The sequence below is a fragment of the Bos taurus genome, chromosome 20 (assembly GCF_002263795.3).
Source record: "Bos taurus isolate L1 Dominette 01449 registration number 42190680 breed Hereford chromosome 20, ARS-UCD2.0, whole genome shotgun sequence".
Classification (NCBI taxonomy): Eukaryota; Metazoa; Chordata; class Mammalia; order Artiodactyla; family Bovidae; genus Bos; species Bos taurus.
Window position 1 is genome coordinate 639256 of NC_037347.1, and position 26894 is coordinate 666149.

Here is a 26894-nt window from a genome sequence, read left to right on the forward strand (position 1 = left end):
GTTCCTTACTCCTCACCGCTAGGGGTTCCTGCCTAGACTCACCCTTTATGTTCAGTGCAACCAACCTCAGCCTGGATGGAAAGAAGTTTTATGGCATTTCCATCCACAGAAAGGATGGAATAATAGGGTGATCCTGTGTGAAATATTTTCAATACTAGTTTTTGTCCCTAAACTTGAGTTAATTTTAAGAGAGTTTTCTTTGAGGTAATGGGGACTCTTTCCTTATTTTATACTTTATTCTGCCTCACGTTGGAGAGAAAACATACACGAAATACTATATCTCATCTTCTTTTATTTCCCCATACCACATGGCATGTGGAAACTTCTTTTCCCAACCAGGGATTGAAACCATGGCCCATGCAGTGGAAGTGCAGAGTCTTAACCACTAGACTGCCAGGGAAGTCTCTATATTTTGTCTTCTTGATTTGCAGGCTTTAAAAGCTTTAGATACTTAGAGATGGCCTTTGTGGGGAGGGTGTGTTTTGCATTTCCCTCCCCGTCCCCCGATGTCTCGGTCTCTCTCTGAAGGATTTATTAAGTTAATATATGATGCCCTCACTTAGCTCCTATTTATTATTAATACTTTATTGTCAAGTTTCTTTATAGTGCCTAAGTTGTGATTACAGAGAAATATTATAAAATGTCAATGTGAAGATGAGATTTGGAAGGTCTGGGGGTGGGGCAGGGAGGGTCTTTAAATGGAGATGTCAGCTCCAGCCAATTTCAGTATGCTCACCATGAAGATGGATGGTTCCAAAGCTATGTGCCTCTGCTGGAAATTAAAAACCCATGGAATACCTGATTATGATTAATTTTAAGTACTTAGCCGTGTGAAGCCAAATGACAGTGTCTTTAAAACAAAGCTATTGATCTAGCTTTGTTTAGAATTGAGAAGATAAACTAATCAGATCCTTTGAGCTCTTTACAATGATGGGGAGAGAGAACTTTTTTTTTTCATAGTGAGTTTTTAAGCTTCAAGTTGTGGTGTATCTGGATAAAAAATACATATACATCATGAATATTATATATATATACGCACACACACACACATATATATATACATATATATATATAAAATCAGAGTAGACAGGACAGTTCAATTCTGTCCTGGACAGGGGTTTGATGGAGATGAGGGCATGGTGGGAAGAAAGTTAGGGAAGTGGAGGGGACCCCAGGTGACTCAGATGGTAAAGGATCTACCTGCAATTCAGGAGACCTGGGTTTGACCCCTGGGTTGGGAAGATCTCCTGGAGAAGGGAACGGCTACCCACTCCAGTATTCTTGCCTGGAGAATTCCATGGACAGAGGAGCCTGGTGGGCTACAGTCCGTGGGGTCGCAAAGAGTCAGACACGACTGAGTGACTACTAGAAATCCTATGTAGTATAGAGGGCATCTCTTAAAGTTAAGGAAACAGAGAGGTAGAATAACTTGGCCAAAGGGACACCACACCCAGGACTCCACACCCAGGGGTGTCTGACTAAAGCTTCTCACTCCCCCCAGACAGCATTCCTGGTGAGGCAAGACGACACCCCGCCAAGCCAAGAGTACTGACATGTGGACTGTCAGGTCATCACAGCTGTTTTGTGGCAGCTAGCCACTTCCATTTCTTGGTCCCTTCCCAGGGAATTTTCTCCTCCTTCTCAAGAAGAATGTAATATGCTCCCAGCAGCCCTTTCTACAGAAGCTTTTTTTTGCAGTCAGGGAAAATCGCGCCTACCCTTCTCAGCTCCAGCCTCTTGATAAGAGGAGTCCTGGGTTACTAAATTTGGGCTGGCATCCTTTCCCAAGCAGACACGCGTTTGGTGCTGGTTCCGGGGTCAGAGTTTGGGTGAGGAGAGACCATCCATCTTAGGAATGACAACCTGACCGACCTCCTGGCTGTGGGTCCTGCCTTTTCTGTACTGGGGATTCTCGGCTTTCATCCGATTTCCAGCAGCTTGCAGCATCAGCATCCCCTTGATTTCCCGTGATTCCTCTTGGAATCACCTTCCTTTCACACAGTGTGGAGAGGGTGTCTCCAACCCACTGTTGCTGCCTGTGGGGCCAGGTGAAAAGGAAGGTGGGCCTCCCCTTGTGGACAAAGGGACATTTTAATGTACTCATTCATTCATTTGTTTGACATTTATTCATTCTTCTGGAAGTCAGAGATATGTAACCTGGTGACCATGTGATTTTTTTTTTTTTTTTTTTAATTTTCAGGGGAGTGTACCTTGCCCTTATCATTCTGGCTAGAACTGTACCATCAAAATTATTTTTAGAAGCAAGCAATTACAGAAATTGGAAAGGGGAAGTCCCTCCACGATACGGCAACCACCCCCTTCATTTTCCAAGTGAGAGAACGGAGGCTGCAAACACAGACGGCACTTGCCCAAGGTCACACGGCTAATTGAGGGGCCGCGCTGGGGCTGAATCACACGTCTCCCAGCGCAAGTTCTGCTAGGCTTGGTCACCTTCCTCTTCAGGTTTCCCCAAGTCAGAGACAGCTGGAGGTGTAGTTTGGGGTGGGGGAGAACAATCAGAAGGTTTTCTTACACAATCCAATTTTAGTCTGAATGACCCGGGGATGACTCCTAGCTGACTCTCCCCCTGGAAATCAGGTTTCCTTAGCTAGACCCATTTGAAAATCCAGAACACATGAAGACAGCTACACGTTTTTCCTAGACAGGGTATACAAGGTGGTCTTCCGGGGAGGGGTTCATCTCCTCTCATCTTTTCCTTCACCTCCCAGCCCCTGTCACTTTAAGGTTACTGCTTAAAGTTTGGATTTAAACCTGAGATGGGATCCCAGGAGCCATGGCCATGACTGGACTTTACTAGCTGTCTGGCACTCCGCCTGGTTCTCTGCCAAGGTCCCTTTCTGATTCTGGGTGATTCCAGCCTCGACCCCGCAGCGCTAGCTCTTCCTCATCTCCCAGACCTGTAACCTGCTCTCTAAGCCCACACTCAGATGCTCCCTGAATGCTCCGGCAGGCACTGGGGGTCTACTCTAGCCCATCTGTTTCATCCAGCAACAAATATCATGGGAGCATCAGGGGAGAAAGGACTCAATCGAGACTTAATTAACAGGAACCCCAGTTTGTGGGAGGTGAGAAATCACACTTTGCTGCCCGCAAACACTTTGACCAAGGTGAGCTGGAGGGATCTCCCAGTTCCCAATTTTAATAGCACTGCAGCAAAAGACACAGAAACGCATCCACACGGACCCCTGGGCACACACACTCCCCCTGTCTCTTCCTCACCCGGACAGACACTCACACACATACACACACACAAACACACACACACACACGCACACCAGGCAGCAATCGCAGAATCAACTCACAGGATCTCCAAGTCACGCAGCGCTCGGAAGGCTCCATCTTCAATGCAGCTGATGTGGTTGTTGTCCAGTTGCCTGTGGAAAAGCAAGGGGAGAGCATGAAGGGCTGAGCGGGGGCCGTGCGTGAGCCGGCCGGGCGTCCCCGGTCCCCGAGCACCGGCCCCTCCACCCTCGCGGCTCTGCTCGCCCGCCAGGAGCTCGTGCAGAGCCAGCCTGTCTGCCACGCTGCTGTCTCTCCTCTCTGACTGTCTGAGGGAACTACACAGACGAGCGCACCAAAGGCTGTCAGGTCTCAGTAAATATTAATTGCGCATTTTTTTTTTAGGCAGAAGGGAGTAATTTCATTACATTAGGGCATCCAATCCATTACGAGCTCTTACCGTCATGTCACTGAAACAATTTCATTAAGCTAAAGGCCTGTAAATCATTGGAGGTCACTGCTCTGCCCTCGGTGACCTCCCAGAATGCTTTCTTCCCCCTCGCTCCCTCTCCCTGTCTCCCTTTTACTGGAAGTTGCAGTCTTCCGCTCTGACACAGTGCTAAATCTTTAGGCTTTATCTGCCCAAGAGCAGTGAGGGTGCATGGGGAATATACCAATTCCAAATTAGACTCAACTAATCTAATTTTATAGTCTTTTTATTATTCTAAGCACCAAATGTCTGTGGTGGTTTGATGCCTCTGTGCTTTGTTATGGGGCCCATCTGGTAGGTCATTCTATTGAAGCAGCCTCTGACTAAATACAGATTCCCTCAAACTGCATCAAGCATCATCGACATTAAAGAAACTCATTGATGGAAGCGTTCCTGATGGGGGGAAAAAAGGACTATCGTTATCGCTTTAAAGATGTACCACTTAAATTTAAATTGGGGAGAATTAAATGCACCTATTTGGGGACTTTTTTTCTTATTTCCCTTTCCATCTTTTGAGCCTGAAAGCCCTGTCTTTTAAAAAGACGCCTTGACTAATATACATTCCAGTTGGGGACTAAGGTTATTCTAGTTGAGCGATAACAAATAGATACCGCTATCTCAAATCAAAATATGCCTGATGTGTAAGTCAGGAGATTGATCATGACCACACCTCAACTTAAATATCATCTATTATATATATTAAAAAACTCATTTAATTAAAAACTATTTTATACAGAAAATAGTGATTATCACCATACTGTCTTAAATTTTGTGCGTGGAACACACCACGGTCTTTGGAGGAGGAGGAGCAGTAGAAAGAAGTCTAGCTGTGGTGACAAATTCTTGTCTAGACTCCTATTTCTTTCTTTTGTCTCAGACAGAATCAGTCCTCTCAGGGGGAGGGTTCTCTGGCTGCTGGAATTTACACCTGAAACTTGAGCTTGTCTTGCGCCAAGACAACTCTCTGCAGAAGATATGTCAGAGCTGCCTTTGGTAGCCCTCTTGGAGTTTTTATATTCTGCTGAAGGAAGGTGGAATTACAATTATTATCCTGTTATCATTGGAAAAAAATATATAGATGTAGGATTGCATAAATGCACATGAATGAAATATGTACAATCAAAGTGATGGAGTGCATCAGAGCAGATGGGCTCTGCTGCGGTCCCATGGGGAATTGAGTCATCTCAAAAGACGCTCAGGATACAACACACTAGGCATTTAGAATGAAAGAAGCAGCAAGAAATGGGGGTCTCAAGAAGCAGAACCACTCCGTAAGTTGATGAATTCCACATCTAGCCTTCAAAGTCCTTGCTGATGCCAACTCATGCGTTATCTCTGAGTAGTTCCTGCTACCCCAGGTTCTTCCCGAGCCTTTCTTAACCAGAGTTTAGAGAGTGGCCTTTTTGTAGATTTCCCGTAAGTGTTGGAGCCACTGATTCCCCGCAGAAGTTCTATTAAGGCAGTCTAGTACTACTGTCCAACTTCTAGATTTATCATCTGTTTAAAAGGGTCGATGAATCAACAATTTATGCCCTGCTACAAGGCCACCAAACCTTACCAAGCAGAAATGCAGTGGAGTTGGCATTTGGCTCCCAGAAATTGTTCAATGAACGTGCTGAATTCGGCAAAAATGGGACCATCCACCTAAGTAGAAAAGTCTCTAAATCATCACATTGGGAAGTCTGGGGTAGTGCAGAGAGATGGCCATTTGTGGTGCACCTGCTTTTGTATAGGCATGTTAGAGAGGTCCTGGCTATTAGAATATTGTTTATTTGCTGGATTTTGGAAGCGTTTTCTATTCCTTTTCTTTACGAGAGTGCCAGAAACCAACCAGAATACTCTAAATGTACAGCATTTTACATGGAAAGAATGCAACGTTCCGGGGAGGAAAAAACTCATAGAAAGGAGAAAAAAAGAGAAGTGGTTGAATGAAATGAGAAAGGGTAGAGGGAAAGGATATGTGCAAAAGATTTTAAAAATGCACTACTCAGTCTCCCATCAGGGTTCTGCCGCTCAGGATACAGAGCAGTGGCGACCAAGAGTTGCTGAGAGGGTCCTGCTCATTTTAAGGCTAAAAGCAGAGATGTCTAGTACGCTATCAATTACATGCTGTTTAAATAGTTTTCAGTGGGTGGCACAAGTCAACACCTTGTTGTGTATTAGTAATGGGGAAAACTGAACTTTAATATAAGCATCTCTGTGGGTATATTTTATAGAGTGTGTTGGAAGCCATGAAATGTATCAAAATTTAAAATATTTATGCTGAAATGTGCTTTTCTAGAAGACATTTATTATAATCTAGATTGTCTCCTTTCATTCTAGTCACAGATAAACAGTATCCCCGCTTTGGTAGTAAAGAGTTCTTCCCAAGATGTATTGTTCATTTTGAAAGTCTACGGGGTAAATGCCTGAGAGGGTCTTGTCAGGCAAATGTAAACCCGAGTTATTCACTTCCCAACAATCACATCTGCATGGCACTGAGCCTCAGAGTGTTCATGATACGCTCGTTAATTATCTGCAATCAATTCTTATATTTCCTGCAAATGAGCTAGATCCGTAAAACAAAGTAAATACACACTCGGTCCCGACAAGGTGTCATTTTCTTTCTAAATTACATCTCAGACACATACAACTTAGTCCTGAAGCACAGAAGGGAGGTGAAATAAACGCAAATGTGGCATCTTTCTGTGGGTATTGGGAGAGAAGTGAAATTAGGCACACAGAGACCTTCCAGAGCTAAGGATAAAACGTCTGACTTAGCAGGTTGCCTCCGGGGGTGGACAGAGGCTGCCGACTTGTGTTCTAAGCTTTCTGGTCAAAGGTCCATATCGCGCCTTTGAAGACTCATTCAAAGGTCCTCTAAGGACAAATCAGAAAGCCAAGCACCCCCTCCACACTCTGTTTACTCAAGAATCAGGTGCAAAAGGAACTCCGGGAATGGGAGCACTGAGAACCTGGCCGTCTGAAAGCACCTGGCGGCTCTCTTTCTAGTCTGCCTCGGCAGTGAGAGGTGTGTCTGGCCCCGCTACGGACCCTGACTGCCTGCCGCACAAAATAACCGACCCCAGTGCCCAGCCTAGTGCCAGGAGCTTCACAGCTGTCGCCTATGGTTGTAGGATGAGTCCTTCCAGCGCCACTGTGGCAGGGCTGAGCTCAAAAATATGTGGACGGAAGCTCTAAGCCATAAACCGCGTGGTTCTGGCTGCGGCCCTGTGGCCCCATCACTAATGACAATGGAGCGGTCCTTCAGGAGCACAGGGTGAGAGGCGGCCTTTCTGCCTCACACATCTCCACTAGCGAGCGTCTGGGGAGTCTGCTTGGAGTGAAGGGAGATTTCCACAGGCGCAGAGTGAGGCTGAGGGGCAGGAAGGCAGTGGGTGGAGGCGGCTCTCACTGTCCTCTGCTTTATACAGAAACTTAATGTGATTTACACTCCCCCACCTGTGAATCAGGCAAGAAGCCCCCAAACATTCATGATATTAAATTAACTGCTCTAATTTCCCTGGGCAGCTCCGATTTCGGCAAATAATGTGAGTTGCTAACATGATACCAAAGTCTGTTTAGAAAGGAATCCTCAGACAAGAACTAAAGGCAGACACCCCAAGAGGAGCTTTTTGACTACTGTATTTTTATACTCTGAGAATATAAACAAGTCAGAAAGGAAAGTCAGCATGAGTGAGGACTTAATCTCCACAAACAGCAGACAGGGAGAGTGGGCTTTTCACTCTTTCCATTTGTAAGCATAGTATTATCACAATTCATCTCTTTCGATTGCAATTTCAAATTTCATAATTGAAGCAGGATGGAAAATATTTTTGTGGCTCAAAAATGAAAAGAAGCGTATCTAAATCCTTTTAAAAGGGTTTTAAAAAAACTGATTACAATTTTGAACCATCTACCGATCTCTCAACCACCACCATCACACAACAAGAAACGAAAGAAAATTTCATGATTTCAATGATACATTTGAGACTCTGTGAGGAATACCTTGAAAGTAGAAATCTCCAGAAACAGGTTTTTGGAGAGCTGGAAGAAAAGAATTCCCAACTAGTTATCTAGATGCAGTGTCTACACTCTATACTCCAGAGTACACCTACCCAGATGTTCACCTCTCATCCAGATGTTCTGGGGACCCAGCATCTCAGCCCGGGGACGGTTAAACTTAGTCTCAGGGCACTGCCAGTCTGGGCCTCAAATCCAGCTGCAGTGCCTTGCTCTAGGACTGCAGCTAGAGTTGCTGCAGTCCTTCTGATGCTAAATGGGAAAAGTAGCTGAAGTTTAGCACCCTCTGCAGTTAAACAGTTTGGTAATTTCCAAGCAAAACTATCTACATGAAATGTGTGAAATAAAGAAATGGAAGGACTTCTGCACGAAATTTGCAAGGGAAGCCTAATAAGAAATTCAAAGCAAGTCTGTGGTCTCGGAATCCAGCTAATGAACTTATAGTTAAAGATCCTGTTAGAGCAACTGAGTATTATTAGATGTTCACACTGTATTAGGGACTGGGATAGAGAATGAAGTGTGAGATACCCTTTGAAAGTATCTGGAAGGTTACCTGCGGTGCTTACATTTCAACTATCTTAAAATGTATTAGAGAATTCTAAAAACTATAGATGTGCTCCAATATATACATATTCAAAGTGTATTTCTACACCAAGGAGAAATAGAATTTTGCAACTATGAAAAGAAAATAAAAGAAAAACCCTGGGGAAACCCCTGTTTTCTTAAAACAATCCAGAAGACAAAACACGAAGTAGCTTTGACTGGCTCTTCTTTTTCTCCCCAGCATTCAATTGTCCTTTAAGAAGAAAACAAGAAATCTAGTGGCATTTCTGAAGGTTGTTTTATATGACAGTTTAACATTCTAAAAAAATCATTATTGAAAAACATAGAAGTATTTGTCTTCTGCTGGTAGGGTCTTCAAAAGAAAAAAAATAAAGCTCAAGGTTATTTTAACTGGCAAAAGGAAAAAAATTGCGTTCAAAAGAAATGCAGACACTTCATATAATTGAACACTGGTCACACTCTGTAGGCAAATCGAACACTTGATCCAAGCCACAGTCTGCTAATGAATTGTCACTGTCTCTCATCATTAAGGAGCTACTGTAATTCTGCATTAAAACAACATCTCAAATGAGCAAAAGGAGGTTTACCTATTATTCTGCACATTTTGTACACTTGTCCACCAGACCCAAGAATACATGCATATAGATTTGTTTACTGATCTATGAATTATTTATGTATCCACAGAGATTCCTATATATAGAACTGACAACTTTATGCCTATTTCTCCTACATAATAATTACATGTACTGTCTCCCTATTGTATACATATAAATGCAAAAGTATATTATAAAACAGGTAAAGTTAGTGGTATTGACTTCTGAAATTCAATGTGCCTGCATGCGTCATACTTACAGAGTAATTTAGATAATTAGGTGATTGTCAGCATTCCCAAACCTCAATCAACCAAACCCACTTTGCAAAGGACACAGTCTTAGGTTAATTAAGCTCTCTGATCAGAACATTCTGCCTAGAATGTAGTTAAAAACTGAAGCATGAATCTGTTTTGCCAAGTAGCGTTATGCATACTTTGCCACATGGCTAGCATAATACCTTTTATTTAGTATATATCATATTGCTGTTTGACATATGCAACTTCTCAGCAGGAAAATAACTGCATCCACTCCAGTAGATGCTCCCGAACTCAAGCTCTGCAATAATGCCAACCCAGATGATGGATTAGCACCAAAGCAGCATGCCAGACCTTGGAGAATAAAGGCGTGTTTTACACATCGCTGGGAAATATCAATAACTCCACTTCTGTGTTTACACAGTTTCCGGTTTGTTGGGGATTTGGCAAATGAACTTGTGCAGAAAAATGCAGGGGTGGGGGTGGTTAGAAATCCCTGCAAATTAATTTAGCAGGAAGGATGGTTGTCAGGAAGACGCTGAGCTCTCGTTTATTTTGGACAAGTTTCAGAAACAGATTTCTGGCTTTTCTAGATAAATAAAACAATAACAAAAACCACGCAGATAAAGGGCAAATCAAACGAACATACCCCCTGTTCATAATGAGAGAACTTCTTTTCTTTCTAAGCAACTTTTAGACCAAGGGACAGAGGAAGTTTGGCTATTGTTGTAAAATGAGCTCTCTTGTTTTGAGGCCTGCTTCACATCCAGCCTTTCTTCTGTCAACCTGATGTGAAGACTAAAGCTCTTTAGAGCTAGGATGTGCAACTTAAACACGTTTGCCCGGAACTTCCCTGTTTAAGTATGGAGACTTCTGAGACTGCTCTAGGAAACTCTTCTGTCCCAGGCGCTGTATTAAACCTCTGGTGCTGACTCTGTTGGAAACATGTATTCTCAGCACCAGTTTACTTAAATCTTATAATGTCTGTTGTTTCACAAACTCAGCTTTCAGTTACATCAACTCTAAAAGGCTCCTTACTGCAGCTACTGTAAAACGGGCTGCTCCTTTAAACACTCCTGCAACTAGGCTAATGGGAGCCCTCAAAGTGGCTGATACATTCTAATGTGATTCTTAACTTTGCTCATCAGGAATTATTGATAAAATTTCTTTGTAAGAAGCATCCTTGCTGATGTCATGAATACTCAGAGGCCAAACAAATAAAAGGCTATCTCCATAGTGATGGGGGCAGGTTTGTGGTTTCCTTAGTTACACTCTTGAGTGATAACCATCTGGGGTTCCTCCCTGGCAGAGGGGAAAGGGAGTTAGAACCTGGAAAGATGAAATGTGCTTTTGTTAACAGGCCTGAGAGTTATCTCCCACATCTCTGTGTTTGACTTTTTTTTAAATCAACCAGTACAAACTGTAGTGAGTTTTAAAATTTTTTTCATCCTTGTGGGGGTTTTGGAAATTTTCCCTTTGGACTCTGGAGAGAAACTATTTCAGCCGTGAGAATATGACCCGTATGCGCAGCCAGAGCAGAGAATTTCTTCTTAGCCCGAAGCGGCTGTGGGCTTCAGAGCCCAGACAGGATGCTGGTTTTCATTCAAATACAGGAGTCTTAAGCAACACTCCTCTGGGCTGAAGTTGAGGATCTCTTGGCCCCCATCACAGGAGGGCAGGGGTGGCTTCCTAAGACTTCAAAAAGATCTTAGTTTCCCTTTAAAAAAATCACATGGATCTCTCATGTAGAAATTAAAAAAACTTTCTTGAATTCATTCACCTTTCCAACCCATATTAACTACTAACTTCTGGGAACTCTCAATATTTGCTATGTGTCTTTTTCATAAAATGGAAGACTAGGGCTCTTGTAAATTTCTGGCATGTGAATAAGGAGAGTCACATCAGCCCCCGGGGACCTTGAGTCTCAAGGTTTTGGGTTTGCTTGGGACTTGCTACTCCTTTCTTCTGTCCTGTTTCTCCCTCTTGGAATGGGACCCTCTGTCCTCTACCTGTCCCACCATTGTGTTTTGGAAGCAGATATATACGTGATTTCACAGGTTCACAGCTTTAGCCTCAGAATGACCCAATAGCTCGAGTCCCACCCATATCTGATTTAGGTGATATTTAGAGGAGACTTTAGACCCCAGTTCGATTCCTGGGTTGGGAAGATCCACTAGAGAAGGGATAGGCTCCCCACTCCAGTATTCTTGGGCTCCCCTGGTGGCTCAGCTGTTAAAGAATCCACCTGCAATGAGGGAAACCTGGGTTCGATCCCTGTGTTGGGAAGATCCCCTGGAGAAGGGCAAGGCTACTCCAGTATTCTGGCCTGGAGAATTCCATGGACTGTATCATTCATGGGGTCACAAAGAGTTGGACACAATTGAATGACTTTCACTGGACTTCAGACTTTTAAGTTGAGGCTGGACTGAGTGTGGATCTACTGGGATGGAATGAATGTATTTAGCATGTGAGAAGGATGTGAATTTGGGGGGATCAGGGGCAGAATACTATAGACTGAATGTGTCCTTCCACCAAATTCATATATTGAGGCTTATCGCCCAAAGAGACTAGGAGGAGGGACCTTTGAGAGGTGATTAGGACATGAAGGCAGAACTCTCATGGATGGGATAAACGTCTTTATAAAAGAAGCCCTAGAAAGCTTCCTTGCCCCTTGCATTGTGTGACCGTATACCAAATAGACAGCTATTTAGGAAGCAGGACCCCAGCACACACAGAATCTGCTGGCACCTTGATCTGGGACTTACTAGCCTGCAGAACTGTGAGAAACACACATCTACTATTTATAAGCCACCCAGTTTATGACATTTTTGTTACAGGAGCCTGAACAGACTATGCACCGTCCATGCACCCAAGTCTCAACTTCCTCTTCTGTGAAATGGAGATAACATGTAACCTGAAAGGAAATTTCCAGTATGAAAATGATGAAATGTATGCACTCTGAAAATGTGGCCTTGCTTAATTTTCTTTGCTTTGAAATAAATAATATTAAATATAAGAATTTGACTCACATAATCTCTAAAGGCTCTTTCAGCTCGGAAGATGTGCAGCCTGAGGTCAATTTCTTATGAGATTTTTAAAGAAAAAGTTCCTGCTCATCTTACTCAGATCCTGCTGTGATTTGAGCTTATCTCTTTATCCCTTCTTCCATCCCAGACCAAAGAATCTATTATTGAGATATTCAATATATTCTTTCTGGACTGAGGGCAGCAGTTCAGACTCACATGCTCTTTGTACTTCTCCAGCTGATATGAGATTGAAATACAAGAAGCCATCAAAACCCTGCATGGACGACAACACAAAATTTTCTCTCACCAGGACAATGATATCCATATGTACAGCTCCCATAGGCATGAACCACTAAGGAGGGTAATTACAAAATTTAACCTAATTTTTTTGTGGCCATTTGCAGTTAATAAACAATCAACTAACGTCTGGAGCACCTAAACTAGTGAAATCCATACCATCATCTATGGGGTATGATTTCTTCATCTTAATATTCCTTAATCTGTACACAAATGTTGAACAACTCCCTGTGGCCTATGCTGTAAACTGTTACAACAACAATCCAACCACAATAATTGTTGCACAGAGTACATATTCACATTTATTAGGCATTAAGTATTGGGCTGAGCATCTTCAATATGTTCATTAAGTTGGGTCTTACAACATTAGTACTCCAATTTTACAGAAAAGGCAACTAAGGATGAGTTCCAGCTCTCAGCTTGGCTTTGAATCCAGATCAGTACATTGCCCACAGTGACTGCAGGCGATGCTGCTTTTTTTGTACACGGCCCAAACTTCTTAGCATGGCACTGCCCACCTCATCTCTGCACCAGAGAAGAGTACCACACACTCACTCATGCTAGTCCTTTTCCTCTCCTCTGGGAAATCCCTTCCCCTCCATCAAGGCCCCCCTCAAAGCTCACATCCTCTATGAAACTTTCCTGTGCAAACTCAGCCAAAATGAACCACCCTCTCCAAAACCTCCATTAAATCGCTTATTTCACATCAGTAGAACTAGCTGCAAACACAGAAGGAAATCAAGGTTCAGAGAGGTTATGTAGCATTTTCAAGGCCACTCAGTGAATGCATTGAAGAATCAGGTTCATACCTGTCTCCCTGCCTGGGAGCCTGAGGTTTCATCCTACTGGTATGCTGCCTCTCTCTGACTTTTGGTGTGGAGGGACAGGGAGCCTGTTATGACTTAACTCACTCATCTTTGCATAGAAAGAGGCTGGTGAGAAATGTCAAGGTTGGTCTCAGCATGTCACTGGATCCCAGTTGCTTTCACTGGCTTGCAAGCATTCTGACCCAGAAGATGGGAGGTGAGGGCAGTACAGTCCCCTCACCTCCCCTGTGTGTGTCTGAATTAGATTACCTGGGAGTCCCAGGCCAAACGACTTTTTAGCAGCATTGGGGAAAGCAGGCTGATTTTAGCTCCAGTTTCTGGGAATAATGGGGAGGGACCTCCACCCTAAGGAGACTGCCACCATTCCAGGTCACCTACTGAGATGGATGGGCAGCCTCCTGACCAGGCTGGCAGTTTAGAGCTTCTCGAGCAGGGGCAAGGCACATCCAGAGAAATGGCTCTTCTTGCTCCAGGCAAGTGGCCAATTACACAGATTTTAATCAGTCTTTCCAGGGCCTGACCTTCCCCAGTGTGACGCAGGTCTGTCTTCTAAAGGTATACATGCCACAGGTCCTGAAAGAACTAGGTAGCCCTCAGCAGGTCGTGTACTCGGATGTACGGGGTCAGTGGCCATTAGCGAGGCGTCACTCAAAGATATCTTTGTGGCAGCAGAAGCCAATTAAAATGTGTCTTGTAAGCTCAGTGTAAGGGGATATCAAGGTCTGTGTAATTAACTGTTGAAAAAAGGGGCATCAAAACTCAGCAACATGGGCAATGCTGATAACTACGTTCAATTCAGCAAATGCACAGAACTGAAATACTCTAGGAAAAGGCCAGCTTCTTTTTCTAAACTAGGACTTGTAATGAATAATGGATGCCTGGATTCACTGGCAACAGGACAGCAGGGGCAGGATCTGTCTTGCTCACAACTGCACCTTCTTCACAGCACCTGGCACATAGGAAGTACCTGGTGCAAAACCCTAGGGGGTCACAATGAGGTACTGCTTTACCCCCACTAGGATAACTAGACTCCAAAAAGATGGAAAGCAAGTGCTGGCAAGGATGTGGAGAAATGGGGACCCTCCTACATGGCTGGAGGGAATGTAAAATGGTACAGCCACTCTAAAAGACAGTTTGATGGTTTCTCAAAAGTTTGAACATAGAATTACCCAATGATCCGGCAACTCTACTCTGAGGGATATACTTAAAAGAACAGAAAACAGTGTTCAAACAAAAATTTGTACACAAATGTGCATCAGTTCAGTTCAGTTCAGTTCAGTCACTCAGTCGTGATCGACTCTTTGCGACCCCATGAATTGCAGCACGCCAGGCCTCCCTGTCCATCACCAACTCCCGGAGTTCACTCAGACTCACGTCTATCGAGTCAGTGATGCCATCCAGCCATCTCATCCTCTGTCGTCCCCTTCTCCTCCTGCCCCCAATCCCTCCCAGCATCAGAGTCTTTTCCAATGAGTCAACTCTTTGCATGAGGTGGCCAAAGTACTGGAGTTTCAGCTTTAGCGTCATTCCTTGCAAAGAAATCCCAGGGCTGATCTCCTTCATGTTCACAGGACTATTTATAATAGCCCAAAGGCAGAAACAATCCAAGCACAGCCAATGGATGAATGAAGAAACAAACTGTGGTACATCCACACAATGGAATATTATTCAGTCGTTAAAAAGGAATGAATCCCCATCACACTACAACATGATGAACCTTGAAAACAAACGGTCAGACAAAAAAGGACCCATGTTGTATGACTCCATTTATGTGCAATATCCAGAACCTATAATCTACAGAAACAGCAAACGGATTAACAGCTGCTGGAGACTGGGGGTGAGGGAGGGATGAGAGGGGCTGCTTAATGGGCACAGGGTGTCCTCTGGGGGGATAAGAACGCTGTAGGTCAAGATGATGGCTGTGCAACACTGTGGGTGTACTAAATGCCACTGAACTGCATACTCTAAGATGGTGAAGTCTATGTTATATGAATTTCACTTTTAAAAAAATTAAAAAGAGGAGCTTTCTGAGGGCATCCCATTGCGAGAGCAATTCCCCTGTAACAACATCACAGGAAAAGGCAGGGAAACCTAGGACCAGGTCTTACATTGGGCACAATCAGGCAGGAAACCCAGTTCGGCTTGATGTGGAAAAAAAGGATCTTGGCATTTGTAGAGCAATGAGAAAGATGGAAAGAAACAAGGGGGGTGGGTGGTTGGGGAATTATTTGCAGCAAATTTTAAAACTCTCTCCTGGCTGGCTTTGGGCACACTACCAGTCACTCTACACTTAGGAAAAAATAAAATTGGTTTAAGCAAGAGAATGAGGATCCTAAACTTGATGGAAAGGGCCAAAATCACCTTCTCTATTCTCAAGGCAAATATAAAATGCTGGGGGATTAGCCACTATTTTGTATTTTCCACACCACTGCTCTCTCCTCTCCGTGGGTAGCCAGCATAGATAACTCGGTAGATTGTGTCTGCATTTCAGAAGCCGAGTTCCTCACTTTGTTTTCACCCTTCTCGGGACTGGTTCTCTGGGTTCCCTCTCTGAGAAGGCTGGAAAAGAGGCCTTGGGCTTTCCTTCGAGGCAGAGACAATAGCGCCTCTCACTAGAAACCCTTCCCTGGCTGGGCGTCTGGTCTGTGTGGGCTGTGGGAGCCCTTAGGCGAGGTTTGTGGGCAGAGTAAGGATGGAGGCCAGCTGACAAAGGTGAGTCATCTTCCTGCCTGCTGGGCTCCGAATTCCCACAGGACTCTGCGCAGCCACACTGCTCTCACTGAGCTGGATAAATCCAAAAAAATTTGGATTAGAAAGAAGAGGCCAGAAAAACAAAAGAGAGAAAGAGCCAGAAGCCAGAGGGGTCCTTGTGAGATGGTTCCCACCTGGGTACTTAGGTGAAAGCCAGGTTAACCAACAAGCGTCCATGTCCGGAGCCACTGTTTCTGACTTTCTGTTGTGGCTACTTTCGTTTAGCTGGCCATACCCAGCCTGATGGCTCAGCAGGTAAAGAGTCTGCCTGCAACGCAGAAGACACAGGTTCGATCCCTGGGTCAGAAGAGCCCCTGGAGTAGGAAATGGCAACACTCTCCAGTATTCTTGCCTGGAAATCCCATGGACAGAGGACCCTGGTGGTTTACAGTCCACGGGGTTGCAGAGTTGTACACAACTGAGTGACTAAACACACACACACACACACACACACAGCCTCAAAGAGGTTTCCAATTCCTCTCCTGATTCCAGGAAAAAGAAATGAGGACATGCTCCCACTTCAGAACTAAGGATAAGAAACACCACACTGGGTGGGGTGGGGGGAGGCACACTGGTTCTCTTTTTCTCATTTGCCAGTAGTACAGTTTTATCTAAGACACTGTGGTTTAGTGGGGAAAATAAAAACAATTTGCTTGGGAAGCAGAAGACAAGGATCTCTGACCTTGCTGAGTCGTGGTCTAACTTCTGTAGGCTAAAATTTCCCTGTCAGTCAAAGACATAAAATAGATGATTTCTATGCGCACCTCATGAGCAGACATTCAGGGCTGCAGAATATTATTCCAGCCTCTGGATCCTCACATGAGGACTTCCTTATTTTGTTGTTATACTATCCAAGGAGTGAGATTTGATTTTAATGCAGTATGTCGAGAATGCAAATATGAGTTTCTTCTTGTCTGGAACAGTTAAAGACAGGAAACTTTCAAAGCACTAGAGATCTGAACAGTAGGTTGGGGGAAAAATACAAAAATGAATGAAACGTGCTATCAACTTCTTCCAAACTGCTCATGGGACCCCACCAAGCTCAGACGCCCTCACCAGTGCCTATGGGGTAGAGATTTGTGGAGCACATTGCAGATAAGACAAGTCCAGCTCTCTCAGGCTTCTGGATGCTTCTGGGGTTAGCAATAAGGGGTTAGGCTCCTTTTGCTTCATCTCCTTGAAGTGTACCCTTTTAGAAACAGTATTTCTTCCCATTAGTCACAGAGGTGATTTTTGTTGTTGTTTTTAAAACTTTTTTTTTTTTTAATGTAGACCATTTTTAAGGTCTTTATTCAATTTTGTTACAATATTATTTCTGTTTTATGTTTTGGTTTTTTGGCTGCGAGACAGGTGGGATCTTAGGTCCCCAACCAAGGGCTGAACCCACTGCACCCCCTGCATTGGAAGGTCAAATCTTAACTTCTGGATCACCAGGGAAGTCCCAGAAATGACTTTTGAAAAGCACTGAATAATTTTTCAGTGGCATCAGAAAATGAAGGCTAGTCACCCACATCTCACAGGGGGCCGACACAATGTGGAACACAGCCTCTGAATGCAGAAGGGAGAAAACCACCCTGGGGTGATACCCTCAAGTTGAGTAGATTTATGGAGAAGCTGCTGGGAGGAGCCAGGGCAGAGAACGAGCCTTCTAGGGTTTTCCCAGGATTTGTCAGTAAAGTACATAAACAATGGGAATCCTTACCCCCAGAAACAAACTTGGGATTGGCACTGCTCTTTCTGGCAAGTTCACTCTATTTTTATATCCTAGACTGAGCAACTTCACTTTCCCTTTTCATTTTCATGCATTGGAGAAGGAAATGGCAACCCACTCCAGTGTTCTTGCCTGGAGAATCCCAGGGACGGCGGAGCCTGGTGGGCTGCAGTCCATGGGGTCGCTATGATTCGGACACGGCTGAGTGACTTCCCTTTCACTTTTTACTTTCATGCATTGGAGAAGGAAATGGCAACCCACTCCAGTATTCTTGCCTGGAGAATCCCAGGGACAGAGGAGCCTAGTGGGCTGCGTCTGTGGGGTCGCACAGAGTCGGACACGACTGAAGCGGCAGCTAAATGTTAGTTCCCTCACAGCTCTTGAAATTTCAAGCGCTATTTTTCCAGCCTCTCGCACTCTCCCTGCGGAGCATGCTCCTCTCCGTGCATGAAGTCCCCGGAAGCAGCCCGTCACGCATCGGGCGCCCAGAGCGCCGAGCTCCCGCATCTGCCGCTGTCCTCGGAGCCCGAGCCCGGCAGGCACAAACGCAGCAGCCTGCGTCTCCCTATGTCGCCTAAGTTCTTCCATTCTTTTTGTTTTCCCCTTAAGAAATTCGTTTTCAAATTCACCATCCCAGGTTCCAACTTCCCATCCTGGGTTCTGAACATCCTGTCCCAGGCACCCACATCCTCAGCAGAGGACACAGCACATTTTCACCCCAGTACTCTGGTTCCTTTACCCCCGGGCAGACTGGATTCAGGGGTTCGAGATTCATTTGTGAACTGTAGAACGGGGGTGACCCCTGCCACAAACGAGTCTCCTCTAGACAGAGGGCAAATGAAACTGGAGATGGGCTGAGCCCAGCGGTCCTGGCACAATGAAGGGTGCCATCTCTTAGGACTCGAAAACAGAAACGTCGGAACCCATCTGATCAGAGGAAAGGGTTGGGTAGGGTTACTCAGAGCTAACATTTCCTTTGTCTGTGATGGATAGCCACTTTAGAACTATTTCCTTCCTGAATTTTCCTTTGGTCAGTGTCGCGGGGGAAACGGGGGGTGGAGGAATGGGGTCTATTTCGGTCACAATGTTCTATGGACCCCTCCAAGAAGAGTGCAGGGCTAGAATTGTGTCTGTACAAAAGGTTTGCATTAACTGTAATGAAGCAAATGACAAAATCAATAAAGCGGGAATTGTGCGGCTGTCATAAAGATGATGTAAATCCAGGGTTCACGATGGTTATGAAGCTATTTAGAATTGTAATTAAAACCAGCACCATTTTTTTTCAAGATAAAAGCCCCTTTGACAACCATAAATGCAAGCTACAGGAAATTTTCAACAAATATATTCAAAATTAATGTATGGCACAAAGATGGCATAAATTAACGGTGGATAATCCATAAGCCCAGGCTTCGGAATGTAAGAGCACTGAGTAAAGAGATTTCGATTTTGCATTTGGTTTTCAAGCGATGTGGTTTTCAATTTTAATCAAGTTAAAGCTTGACAGAACACTTAGAAACTCTGAATGAATGGCATATTTCTGACAACTACTTTTCAATGAGACTGAAAATGCTGTCTCTGTATTTGTACAACTTGAGATCTGACAGCATTTGCTATTTTATGCATCCCAGATATTTCAGAGGAGAATCTAAGGTGTGGGGGGGTGTGTAGGAGGAGATGACCTTCTTGTTTCATTCAGGAGTGGGAGTGGATGAAGTGGGGGAGGCACAGGATGGGAGGTCCAGTCTTTTGGTACTGATAAGCTATCTTCCTTGGAGTTTCTTTTGAGTCCTGATTAGAAACTGTAACACTGAGATGTCTTGGGAAACATCCACCTACCTACCTATCTATTCACCTAACTTCAGAGCATCACTGCTTGCTTTTAGGTCATGGACAATATACTCTACTATGGCCTTCAGCCCTGCTGAAGGAGATTCTAGCCCTCTGGGTGATTTTAAGAGTCACTGAATATCAGTGTTGGGAGCAATCTCAGAGATCATCAGGTCCAAGTCTGTCATTTTTAACAGAAGAGGAAAGTGAGGATTAGAGAGAGAAAGAAATACTTAAAATCGTAGGATAGCATTAGGCAGTGTACTCCAGACCTGATCAAGAACCCCTCAGGTCACACTATTTGGAGCGGAAGGAGTGACATATGCTAAGTCAGTGAAAAACTAAGACAGAAAATGGTGATTAAATTGCATTGTCAAGTCTGAAGTGCCACTAGAATTCAGATATGCTTGATTCTTTCAATCTATTTGGGGCTTCAAGTGTGAGTGTGGTAAGGAGGTGGTTGGAGGAGAGAGTAAGTAGGAACTGAGGAATCCTAGTGATTGAGGGGTGTATTCATGTTCTTTGCTTTTTCTTTATTTTATGATGACTTGACATCTTAAGGGGTCTTGAGACTTTAGGGAGAGACTGCCCCTCCCAGAGCTAGTTAAGTCCTTCAGATAATGAACAATTGATCAGTGAGCCCATCTTTCACATACAAACCAAATGGTCCCCAAGTACCTTCTTTGCCTAATTCTCACACACTGAGCCAGTATCAGTGTGTGAGTCACTCAGTCATGTTGGACTCCTCGTGACCCGTGGACCACAGCCCACCAGGCTCCTCTGTCCATGGGATTCTCCAGGCAAGAATACTGGAGTGGGTTGCCACTCCATTCTGCTGGCCTTCTTCCCGACCTAGGGATCAAACAATATTTCCCCTCCCTAAATCACCCCAGGACCTGGTGCCAGGCTAACAGGATAGTCCCTCTGCCCCAAGGCCTGAAATTATTCAGACTGGCTGATCCCAAGCTGTTTACAGAGTTCTGCTTGACTTTCCCAGGAATCCTCAATACAGTCTGCGATCCTTCCCTCTTACTTCTGCCTCCTGCTCTGGTGCTTCCTGGTGTGGCCCTGCATGGCATGGTGTGCCTCACATTTCTAGGAGAGCTCTGAGGAATGATGAATTTTTCTTTCAATGGCATTGACCTCCCTGTGTTATCACTCAGTCACCTTTATAAATTAAGACCCAGACATAGGTTTAAGGGACCCAGGTTTGGGTTAAAACTCAGGTGCACTCTCTGAATGATCCTAGACAGGTTTAATCACATTAAAAAAATATTGTAGTTTTATTGGAGTATAGTTGACTTACAGTGTTGTGTAGTTTCAGATGTCCTGCGAAATGATCCAGTTACACACATACACATATATTCATCCTGTTTTAGATTCTTTTCTCACATAGGTTATCACAGAATACTGAGTAGACTTCCCTGTGCTATACAGTAGGTCTTTGTTGATTATCTACCTTATATACATGGTATAATCACTGTATTTTTAAAAGGAGAAGTGTGGACTGTATTTTCTTCAAGTTCTTTCTAGCTTCATAAGTCTACGACTCTAAGTAGAGCCACCTGAATTCCAAGTCCTTTGTTCAACAGGTAGCGAGGCGGGCTGCTGTGGACGAAAGGCAAAGCTAGCCAAATCACTTAGTATAAAAGCACAGCTCATGCGTGTCTCAGTAGGAGAATAGGCAAAGAAAGGAATTCATTTTAGGAACTCTAATTGCATTAAGGAGCTGATTCTAGCAAATAGTCTTGGATGATAGTCTACTCTGATGCCTCGTCCACGGTGATGGATAATCCAGCAGAGAGGCGCACACCCACAGCTCCATTATCCTGGTTGACAGCAGGTCCCCAAACTGCACAAGGGCCATCTCAATTGCCAGAAAGGTGCGGATTTGGGGAAGCTGCTTCACAATGGACCCAAAAGAAAGCCGAATGCCAGCCTTCACTTTTAAATGACCCGAGAAGTGTGAAGAGATCCCAGGAAAGTTTGATTCAAACCATTCAACCTCTGGGACATGCACTAAGAAAATCCCTCAAAATTCAAAGCAGTAACTCCTTCCTTGGGAACCTTGCGGTTTTTGGGTTTAGGGCAAAGATGGGCCTTTGTTTTTTAACAATAGCACCAGGAGCTGTAGTGAGAGTATCACTTAATGGGCTTCAGGAGATAAAACTAGGAGAGACGGCCTTCTCTTTTGAGAGCATAGAGCAGGACCATTCCTAAAGTAGAGTTAAAGTTTAGAGTCTTGGCTTGTGTTCTGTGTGTTCTCTGTGTTCCCTCTAGCTGGGTAAGGCTGACTCACAGCTGAAGGGATCTCTTGGGATATCTGAAGTAAGGCATGGGCAGTAAAGGCAGATTAAAGGAAATGGGAGGGAAAGCCTGTTTGAGGGCATTTTTGGAAAGCCCCTTTTGCTTGGACTCCTGTGAAATGTCTTAAATTTTGAGTGCAAAAAACTCCAGAAATTGATGGTAGTTAACTGGGGTTTTATTGTCTGGCAGGGCTGTCTTACTCTATTATGCTGGGTTGAATCACCAGCACCTAGCCACGCCCTCCTTCGCTTTCATTTCTCCCTTGTCTATAACTCCTAAAGATCATCTAACAGAAAGCAGGCTTTTATCTGCTTCATTGTCTGGCTTGGGTAACAGTGTGTGCCGGGAACGAAGGAAAAAAATGCCACACAGGAAGCACCCATGTTACGAGCCCCAGAGCATTCACAGACCCGAATTAAATGCAGGCTGCTCACAGCAGCACAAAGTCTGTTTTGCCTGACAAATGAGTAACAACTCAATGTCTGTATCTTCCCAGTGAACCAATGCACTGGTTCATCTCAGTGACCACACAGGGCATACTGTGAATTTGGGTGTGGAGTCTTATTTGAGAAAGACTCAAGCCAACATCTTCAGGCTTGTGAGCCGAATGTGCTTAAGTAGACAAAAATGATATTCAGCCAGTGATCTAATTGACATTTTACTTGGGCAAGAAAACTGAGGCCGGCCCAACGGCAGGCAAATTCATTTTCCAAAGGTCATGGGGTTGGCTGCTGGTGATTCGTTGTTGAAAGATATCTCAGGGCTGGTCAAGGCCACAATCAGAGATGCCAGTGGAATACAAATAATTCCTCTCATTCAAAACTGGCAGCCAGGACCATGGGTCAGTGTGGTTGTACTTATGCAAATAGTAATGATCACAGTTTCCAGTTACGGAGGGTCAGCGGTGACAGAGACAGGCAGCCTGCGGCATGACCAGCTCAGAGTCCTTGTGAGTCCTTGTTCAGGAAAATACACTCTGGTATCTTGTCCCAGAGAATTGAGTGAAATGGAAGTACTCCGGTTCTTTGGGCTGAGATCAGATGGATTTCGTTAAGGCACAGAAACATTTTTGATATGTAAATATGTGCACAAGATAAGGAAAGTCCAGAGAGCCTCAAAGAGTCCAGAGAAACAAGCCACACCCTCTCCCGCCCCCTCCCCTCCAGTTTTGTACTTTGTAGTAATTACTTTTAGAGTTTTCTATAAATTTGTCCACAGAGATTTCACATATCTAAAAGTCTGTGAGAACAAATAGTAGCATGGTTGTCGTGGCAGTTTAGTCGCTAAGTCGTGCTCAACCCTTGAGACCTCATGGACTGTGGCCTGCCAGGCTCCTCTGTCCATGGGATTCCTCAGGCAAGAACGCTGGAGTGGGTTGCCATTTCCTTCTCCAGAACAGAAGCATACTGTCCTAAAAAGCGCAAATGGCGAAAACGTGCACTGATCCTCCTGCATCTTGTGTGCTCATGAATCAGCTTTGGATGCTGTCCTGTGTCATATAGAGAGATCAGTCTCCAACAGACGAGTGAATAAAGAAGATACGGTATATGTATGCGTATTTATACAACAGAGTATTACTCAGCCACAAAAAAGAATGAAGTAATGCCATCTGTAGCACTATGGATGGGCCTAGAGACTATCATACCAAGTGAAGTAAGCCAGAGAAAGACAAAGACATCGTCATGTCACTTACATGGGGAATCTAAACGCAAACGACAAACGACACACGAAGTTATTTACAAAACAGAAAGAGACCTGCGTGCGTGCGCGCTAAATCGCCTTCGTTGTGTCTGACTCTTTTGCCACCCTACGGACTGTAGCCCTCCAGACTCCTTACAGACACAGAAGACAAATTTATGGTTACCAAAGGGGAAAGGGGGTGGGGGAGGGAGAAATTAGGAACTGGGGATTAACAGATACACACTGCTATATACAGTAGATAAACAGCATGGACCTCCTGGGTAGCACTGCGAACTATATTCAGTATCTCGTTATAATCTACAGTGGAAAAGAATCTGAAAAAGAATATGTATATTCTTATATATATATATATATATACATATAATTGAACCACTTTGTTGTATACCTGAAACACTGTAAATCAACTATACTTGACAAAAAATTAAAAACTTGGAAAAGAATCTGAAAAAGAATATGTTCTTATATATACATGTATATATATATATATATATATATATATATATATGTACATATAATTGAATCACTTTGTTGGATACCTGAACCATAAATCAACTATACTTGAAAAAATTAAAAACTCATTTCCTAAATTACAGTAGCACTTTTTAAGTGTTTAATAGCCATACATGGCTAGCAGCTACCATTATTCTGTGCTAATATAAAACACTTCTGTTATTACAGGACATTCCACTGGACAGTGTCCGTCTAGAGAATCACAAGCAGCAGCACTAGGAGCATCAGATTAGACCAGCCCTGAAGCCTGCCACGCCTCTGGACTCCAGATACGTGAGCCAGTAAATGCCACTGTGCTTTGAGCCGAGGTGAACTTAGTGTTCAGCTCCTTCTAGCTGGGAGCATCCTAGCTGGCTAGACAATCAAGCTGTTTAAATATTAAAAATTAAGACATTTCATGTACCAAATAAAACTGGCTCTCTCATATGACAGCTCCCATTATTCTGTTTGGCTCTTTATTAATTAAAATGTTTTAAATTAAAATATAGTTGATTTTCAGTGTTATGTTAATTACTGCTATATAGCAAAGTGATTCAGTTTTATATATACACACACACACACATATATATATATATAAATTCTTTTTTAAAATATTCTTTTCATCATGGTTTATCATATGTCTGGCCCTTTGGTAAGCACTAAAAGTTTTGGTCAATTAATAAAGGAATGATTACATAAATTAAAAAATCAGTCTCATTGCTCTTAACTACGCTTCAATAGTCCAGTAAATGACACACCATGATTTATTTAACTAGAGTCCTACTAAAAGGTTTTTAGGTGGCTCCTGAGACATTTTCTATACAAATGATATTGACCTATAAATCTTTTGGGGACTTGCATAAGTTTACCTTTAAAATAAATTCATAAAATTCAAACGGATTGAGGAGTGTATGTATTTTCAATTTTGATAGCTGCTGTCAGATTGCTTGTTGGGGGGATTATACCAAGTGACACTCTCACCATCAGTGTAAAACACTACCCACACCTTTGCCATTCAGTGTCCTACGAACTCTTACCAAGCACTCAAGGAATGTCTCTAATCATATCTAAATTTCCTGGGAAGAAGTTGGATGCACAGGCCTGGCATTAAATGGCCATGGCTAAAATACATTGATTAAGGCTTTCTCTGCCACCTGATGTGAGCTTCCTAAAACAATGCAAGCAGGGCGGGTTTTCTCTACTCTGGTCTTTGTTGCTGTCACTTTTAAGTAATGTTGTTCATTGTAGAAATACTAAAAGCCAGACAAAGCTAAAAAAATAAAACCATTCAGGTATATACTCAAGAGAAACGGAAATGTAAGTGAATGTTCATGCATCTTGGTTCACAGTAACCAAAACTTGGAGACAACCCAAGTGCCCAACAACAGGGGAATGGAGAACTGTGCTGTCATATATCCACACCACGGAGTATTACTTAGTGATCAAAACCGATAGACAACACAAGGTGAATTTCAAAGTATTACGCGGGGTGAAAGAAGCTGGATACACAGCACACTGTGTGAGTCCATTTATATGAACTAACTGTCGAGATAAAGCTACACAGAAAGAAAACAAACCAGCGGTTGCTAAGTCTGAGCGGGGGAGGGAGTTGGGGCTACAGACACAAAGCGTACTTCGAGTGGCGATCACGTCACAGTGTACTTAGAGAAGTGCACCGAGCTCTGCAGCTTAAATGCGTGCATTTTTTGTTAGTATTTTTTTCTTATTGACGCGTAGTTGACTGTATTAAAACATTTTTGTGAACTTTTAAGGGTTACTTTTTATTTGCAGTTATTACAATATATTTGCTATAGTCCCCTTGTTGCACGACACATCCTCGAGCCTGTCTTACCCCAGAAGTGTATACTTTCCACTCTTCCACCCCTACATCGCCCCCGTCTCTCCACTGGTAACCACTGGTTTGTTCTCTGCCAGTCTGCTGCTTTTTTGTCACATTCACTAGTTTTCGTACCTTTTAGATTCCATACACAAGTGATATCACACAATACTTGTCCTTTTCTGAGTCACTTCACTTAGCATAATGCCTCCCAAGTCCATCCATGCAAATGGAAGATTTTCATTCTTTTCATGGCTAAATAGTATTCCATTGTGTATGTATACACACACACTGTATATATATACTCATACGTACATAGTGTATGAACACTGGAGGGCAAGAATACTGGATGGGCTGCCGTGCCCTCCTCCAGCGTTATTCCCGACCCAGGAACTGAACGCAGGTCTCTTGCGTCTCCCGACTACCTGGGGGGCTCTTTACCGCTAGTGCCACCTGGGCAGTCTGTATGTACACACACAGACACACAGGCCACATCTTGATCCATTCATCTGTTGATGGACATTTAGGTTCCTTCCATATCCTGGCAAGTGTAAATAATGCTGCCATGAACACTGGGGTGCATGTATCTTTTCAAATCAGTGTCTTTGTTTTTGGGATATATACCCAGGAGTGGAACTGCTGGGTCATATGGTAGCTCCGTTTTTAGCTTTTTGAGAAACCTCCATGCTGTTTTCCATGCTGGTTGCATGAATTTACATTCCTACCAACAGTTTAGGAGGGTTCCCTTTTCTCCACATCCTCACCAACATTTGTTATTTGTGTTCTTTTTGATGATAGTCTAAAATGGGTGCATTTTATGGTAGGCAGATTATACTTTGATAAAATAGCCTCTTGATTTATGTCCTTCTAACTTTACTTCCCATGCAAATATATACATATATAAAATTATAATCACACTTTTTAAAATGTACCTTCTATTTTATTTTTTTAATTAAATTGAGATATATATGTCTTGGT

At 43.6% G+C, this 26894-nt stretch overlaps 1 protein-coding gene across 4 annotated transcripts in view; it reads right to left on the reverse strand.

Annotated features, from left to right (window-relative positions):
- Positions 1 to 26894, reverse strand: part of SLIT3 (slit guidance ligand 3) — a 758707-nt gene that overhangs the window by 196287 nt on the left and 535526 nt on the right. For all 4 annotated transcript variants that reach the window (XM_059878791.1, XM_024981391.2, XM_059878790.1 and 1 more), the window contains one exon: positions 3324 to 3395. Coding sequence is in view for 3 of the 4 variants with exons in the window: in XM_024981391.2 (XP_024837159.1) it covers positions 3324 to 3395 (72 nt within the window). In the remaining variant the exon portion in view is untranslated. The remainder of the gene's footprint in view (positions 1 to 3323; positions 3396 to 26894) is intronic.